Raw genomic sequence first — 6,570 nt, forward strand, 5'->3', positions numbered from 1 at the left:
GTACTTTGTGTATCCACTTTGCTGTCCAAGAAGAAAGTTCACCATTTTTTAATCAACACATATGGACCGTTGGTGTTCATGATAGGAAACTTTTGTAAGACCGTTTTGATATTTTCATATTCTTCTTTAAGTTTTGTTGAGTGACCAATTGGAATCGATGCATAGCAGTTACCATTATGCAGTAAAACATTTGAAAATTATTCGGGTAAGCGGTTAAGGTAAAAATTTATGCTTATAGATTTCCTGGAGTGTTAAGTGTTAGGACAATCCCGCCGGATGCTCCAACAATAGTCACCTATCATATGTACATCCCATCTACCCTGATACCGTCCTACCATGACCTTCAAATTTTAGTGGAATTGTTCACCTTGCTCACCACTTACTGCACCAAGGTTTTCTGGATAGTTAGAATGATGGCTATGCAGAAAATGCACCTTGATGCTCATATTGCAACCAAGCATTTTGTAGCTCTCCAAGAGTTTCTGGACAATTTCTGTAATTATTTGCCCATGTGTTTCCAAGAAAGTCCTTGACTAAGGCTTTGAATGATAACCAAGCATTATTTTCAACTTCTGACATTGTCCTCATGAAATGTACATCCTTGATGAGCTGCCGCATCTGTTGACCATCAAACACATCAGCATTTTTCAAATGACAGGCTAGGAAATGCCAAAATGAGGTACTTAACAGTCTCCTTCAGTTGGCAAAGCTTTAACGAACTACTTCATCAGACCCAGTTTCATGTGCAGAGGCGGGAATATAATCTTTTTAGTGGCTCATGTAGAATGTTTGGATCACCTGGTTTTAGGGCAGATCTTGGAGGCCAATTCCTTTCCACCCAATCCCTCTCACGAGCTCTGCTGTCCCACATGCACAGATACCAGGGATACTTGGTGTATCCGCATTGTTGACCAAGAAGGAAGCATACCATTTTAAGGTCAACACAGATGACCCAATTGTGTTAGTCATATTGCAACAACTTAATGACTCTTTTCATGTCTGCATATTCTTCACAAAGGGAAACTGAATGGCCAATTGGGACTGACCCAAATATATTGCCATTGTGAAGGAGGACACACTTTAAGCTCTGCTTTGATCTATTGATGAATAGCTGCCATTCAGTTGAGTTATAGATTGGAATTCCCAAATCCTTCATTAAATCATGTTTGTTATGGCAATACACAAAGCCACTGTCAGTTCTAAAGTACTGCAGAAATGCAATTTCTTTGGTTCGAAAGTACGATACCTTCGTTCCTTTTTCAAGTAAGTTTTTCTCATGCAGTCTCGATGCTAGGAGTTCTGAAGCCTTCTTCGATAGTCCCAAATTACGTGCCAAATCACTCAACTCATGCTGATCAAATCCCTTTCAAACAGAGTCCACTTCAATTTCAAACTCTTCCTCATTGTTGTCACCTAGTTCATCACCATAATCATGTTCTTCAAGAGAGGGTAGTGTAACGAAAACCCGGCACTGGGATTTCATCTAAATGAGCAGTGTGGGCGTATAGCCGATGGTGGATCCGTGTTCCCTTTGTCCACATCCGTAAACCCTTGACACACTGTTTGCACACCTTATGAGGGGCCCTCAATTAAACTGATGTAATTTCTGGATTCAGCAGACCTGAAATACACTAAACATCTCAGGAACAGAATTGGCAGAAACAAAGATATTTTGGCAGCTTTATCAGAATATTTAGATCTTTTTCTGGCATTCAGCTGTATTCTGGATTAAACTTGTAAAACTGGGCTATGTAAGTCAATGTGTAATTAAAACTGAAAGAAAAATTCAATTTTTTAAACAATATAAATAATTCTAATATATTAAATTAAGTATAGCATAAACAATTGTTACACAAGCTATTTTAAAATACACTTACCTTCCATTTCATTAATCAGTTGATGCAATTTTCCAACAAATGTCCAACAAATTGACTAAATGCAATATTGCAATCTTTGGAAGTTCTGTGCAGTTCTGGTATATAGAAAACCCCCAGTTATATAATTTCGTATTTCTGTGAATTGCTAACTGATTTCCTCAAACATTTGCTCTGGAATACAAGTTCAATTTTACCAATCCCTTGTAATCACAATTTCAGTTTTGGTGAAACACTTTTAAACGATGCAGACACTGCAACGTTCCTTATCAGAACACTGCAAGTGCACCAAGTATGTATAATAAACCAGAATCTCATATTTCATAATTCGTTTTGTGAAGCAGATTAGAACAGAAAAGAACTACTACTTACAAATATCTGGGGGGAATGATTTTTTTCTCTTCAAAAGTAAAGTTACAATTTAGGGTAACATGTCAACACCTTAATATTTTTTCTTTTGCTCTCAAGGAATGTAAAGTTCAGAATACTACCCGTGAATACTGCAAGATATTTGCAGCTGAATGCAGAGGAATCGCTAACTTTGGACAGATCCTTGAGTAAGTTTTGAGCTGTGGTCTCCACTGTGGTTATCAGAATATGAAATCCTTTACTACTGTAAAATTGATAGACTAGGCCTTGTATATATATTAGGTGTTAATCCAAAATTTTAAAAAAACTGTTGGATAGAATAGAGAAGGACTAGAACTCCTTTTGGGATCTTACTTCTAACTGGGGCTTTGTTAAAGAATTTTCTTCTCCCTGTTTTGCCAACAATGGTTTCACTAGACAGAAAGTGAGAGAAAAAGGACAGAAGTCTAGCTTTCCCCCACTCTTCTAGAAAAAAAGAATTACATTTCTGGCTTTGTTGCTTGTGTCCTATCTTCTAACTCTTCCCCACCTCAAATGAATAATAGTGTTTTGACTCTTCATATACCGGAATGTTAGCTGATGGCCATAGCCTGTATGAATGTAACATTCTAGAAGTTGTATTATTTAATCAAGTGTCCTCATCACTTTGCAAGGGCTTTCTTTGTATAATATGGATGAGAGTGTTGCAGTCATGGTAAAATGTGATTTTTTTATTACTTTTTTAGGATATTACCCCTAAATTTGATCTATCGACCTGCCAACAACATCCCCTATGCTACCATAGAGGAGGACCTAGAAGGAAGATTTGAAAAGTATTGTGTCAAGGATATTACAGGAAAATTACACTTTAAGAACTCTTCAGAAATAGAGCAAAAATGTTGCACTTTTCAGCACTGGGTATACCAGTGGACTAATGGCAATTTCCTTGTCACCACTCTAGAAGGTGAAACTTTAAATTAAGTGTATTCAGTGCGGAAATTCAATATTAACAGGCAAATTTTGTCATTAACCTTCCTATAATACCATTTGTCTGTTTATACAGGTGTTGGATGTAAAATAACCAACATAGCTATTGCCACAAAGTCCAGGGGGTAAGTAGACTATAAACTTTGAGATTATTTAATTCATTACTGTTAAGTTAAAATGCATGAATGGCAGCGTTTCATCTATTTGATTGCTACTGTAATTTTCCCACAAGTAGAGAAATTTTAAATAGGGAAACCTGAGTCAGTACACGTTTAAAAATGTGGCATATTCTCTTCTATCAGTTACTAAAGGTATTCAGACCTGCAGTGAGGTTATGGAACAGTTCCTCCCTGGTAACATGCCAGCTGGTAAAAGCTACACAGGAATCGTTGTTCCTGCTCCCAGTCTAAATAATTCCTTAATCATTATGGCTTGATGTATCTCCAAAATTCTAAAAGGCACTATTTCAGGTATCTACTACCTGTAAGATAACCAGATTGAAAGCAAGAGGAAAAGGATGATATTAGAGTGGGTAGTTTCCTTGCATCTATTATTTGTATATAAGCATACTTGACTTCCACAAATCCTATGCAATTTTTATCAATGTTTTCATTCATAATATGCATTCTAGTCATTATATTACTAAAATGCTATATAAACAATTTTTGAAAACTTAATTTCAGCTTTACTCCCTTTTTTATAGTCGTACAGGTTCCTCTACTGTTCTGAAGTTCATCATTGTGATTTTACTTCACATAGTCAAATTTTCACAGTGTGCTTTTGAATGTTGCCTGGCTGATGGAATCCAACATCAACCACATCCAACCTTACTGTCTCTAGTCCTACCCTTTCATAGGATTTTAGTTCCTTTAATCATGGAGACTCAGAATAACATGTGGACATTAGCAAGGCTTCCTGTTTTCAGGAAACTTTAGACATTGTCCTGTCAGCCCCCTCAACCAGCCATTATCTGCCTGCATTGCAGATACCTAATGATATAGTCACTGGATCTATAAATGGGTATGTACTGAAATTGGAAAGGTTTTATTTAGTAGTTTCATTAGTATTTACATAAGAAAGGAAAGTAGCCACCAGGGAAGGCAAAGTATCAGCAGATTAAACTTCAGCTTTAAAGCTAAGCCAAGCAGATATACAAACACCAATTACTGCAGTAAGCTGTTTATTATAAACAATTACATTTCATTTCTAATGATTTAGTATCTTAATTGTCAAGACTGTTTAAATCTCAGAGCTTGATGGAAAGAATTACAAGTTCTTTCCCCCGTAAAACAACTACCACATATAGTATGTACAGTATATTTATCTACTTACCTAGAGGTCAGTTTTAATGTAATAGTTATTTTAATTCTTGTAAACTGTCCTTCATAAAAATTTTGGTGTAATTTGATGTCGCCTTAGGTATGTTTATTCTTCACAAAACTGTTTGTTTATTTAGATATCAAGGACTAAAGGAGAGCTGCTATCCAGAGATCCTCGAGGAATTCCCTTCAGTTCACCAGTGCAATACTTACTGTGAAATGTTTAGCTTGAAGTCACTCAAAACAGCAGAGAGTCTCCAACCTCCTGCCAAACCAAAAGGCTCAAGAAGTCCTCAGATGCAAAGGAAATCTGGCTCCGGGTCTGCTCAGTCAAGTCCTCAGATACAAAAGAAGACTTTAACAACCCCACAAAATAATAAAAAAGGTGGGCACAGCCCTAAATCTACAAGAAAAGCAGTTGAAACTGAAGACCCACAACTTGGTGCAAAAAATAAAGGAAATGGCGTAAAACTGCAATGATGGCTACAGCTATTACTATTATGACTCTCTATACCTTGAACACGACTGAAACTGGACTATTTCAAAGAACTAATAAGACATAAAGGACATCAACTACGGTGACATATTCTTCTTCTGCATTTCACATCATAAGCAGAAAGGCTGTTGACGGTCTGACCTGCAGAGGATTTTGTTATAAGTAGAGGATTAGCATGTTCTATGGACAGGATAAAACTTGTATGGAAGATGTCTCAATTTATTATGCTGCAAATACAAGAAAAGCTGTATTTTAGAACTATTGAATCCCAAAATCATATGTTGGGAAAAATGGAAAATGGCAAAACCAGTTCCAATGAATTATCCTAATATGTGAGATGATAACTGCACCTCTGTTAGACAATTTGGTCTACAGGATACACAACAAAAAAAGCACAAAAATGTATAAAATATTTTTACACTTCCAATACACTCTTTCACCAGCTTTGGTTTGTATAGGAGAATTAACAGGACATGTGTTTCTTAAATAATACTTTGTGATGTTTACTGGCCATAAGCAACAAAGGGCTGGTCCAGTGCCTCACTCAAACAGAAAAATTCATAAAAAGTCAGTGGAAGACTTTTATTTACACCATCAAATCCATGAAATAAGTCTGACTAAAACAATTGTTTTAAGTTTTTGATGATTGTACCAAGCTTCAGAAGACACATGTAATGCTGTTAACCTTTTTTCTGGAGCAAAAATATTGATATATGCACTAGCATGAACGTATTTTGCTATAACTCAGGGTGATTTAGTATTAAGTCTGTAGTCAAATGGTGTTTCTGAATCACTACAAGATTTACTAGCAGAAAATCTCAAGATGCAAGAAAACACAATTCACAGAAAACTCAAAGTATGTTACCGAGCACAAGTGTAATCTGTGCTGGTATTCATATGTATAAGGCCATGCCTAAGCTCATCTGGAACCTGATCCAAAACATGAACCGGGAACCAACCACAGCTGCTCATTTCTACTAATACTGACCACACAAATGTCTCTTCCATGTTGGAACCATGTTGGAATGATTACATCTTTTACCTAATGGTTTCTTTAAGGCCTCTTCTGCATTCTACTTCTACTCAATGCCTCCATTAGTGTAACAGTAAAGAAAGAGACAAGGTCAGAAATGGGCCCACTTGTAGCAATAGTACCTCGATAGCAATTGCCCTCCCTGCTACCCTTTTTTCTACACAGCAAGGAAACTCAGTACTACACTTCTCCAATAGTACCCTTGTGGTGCATAATAAAGAATGACTAAATGCAGTTATTCTGGGTATCCACATATAGCAGGGCTCAAGGCTAATCAAGAATAGGTCATGTCATGTCTAAATTATTGTTACCAAGCAAAACCATGATCTGATCTTCAGCTTATCCTCTGCATAAACATTAATACCATGTTTAAAATTTCTCTTCGCCTCCCCTAAACTTTAACTTGCATACAAATCACAACCAGAGTCAAAACATACACACAACATGAACACAATATACAGGCTGACTTCTTTTTGCTTAACTAAGATTTTCCCAGGACAGTTCCACTGTATG

General features: G+C 36.5%; 1 protein-coding gene across 2 annotated transcripts in view; it reads left to right on the forward strand.

Moving 5' to 3' along the window:
- Positions 1–6,570, forward strand: part of ALPK3 (alpha kinase 3) — a 66,223-nt gene extending 59,653 nt beyond the window's left edge. For both annotated transcript variants that reach the window (XM_072402051.1, XM_072402052.1), the window contains 4 exons: positions 2,343–2,431; positions 2,969–3,186; positions 3,286–3,334; positions 4,666–6,570. In XM_072402051.1, the coding sequence (XP_072258152.1) occupies positions 2,343–2,431; positions 2,969–3,186; positions 3,286–3,334; positions 4,666–5,008 (699 nt within the window). In that variant the 3' untranslated portion in view covers positions 5,009–6,570. The remainder of the gene's footprint in view (positions 1–2,342; positions 2,432–2,968; positions 3,187–3,285; positions 3,335–4,665) is intronic.

Source organism: Pyxicephalus adspersus, chromosome 2 (assembly GCF_032062135.1).
Source record: "Pyxicephalus adspersus chromosome 2, UCB_Pads_2.0, whole genome shotgun sequence".
NCBI lineage: Eukaryota > Metazoa > Chordata > Amphibia > Anura > Pyxicephalidae > Pyxicephalus > Pyxicephalus adspersus.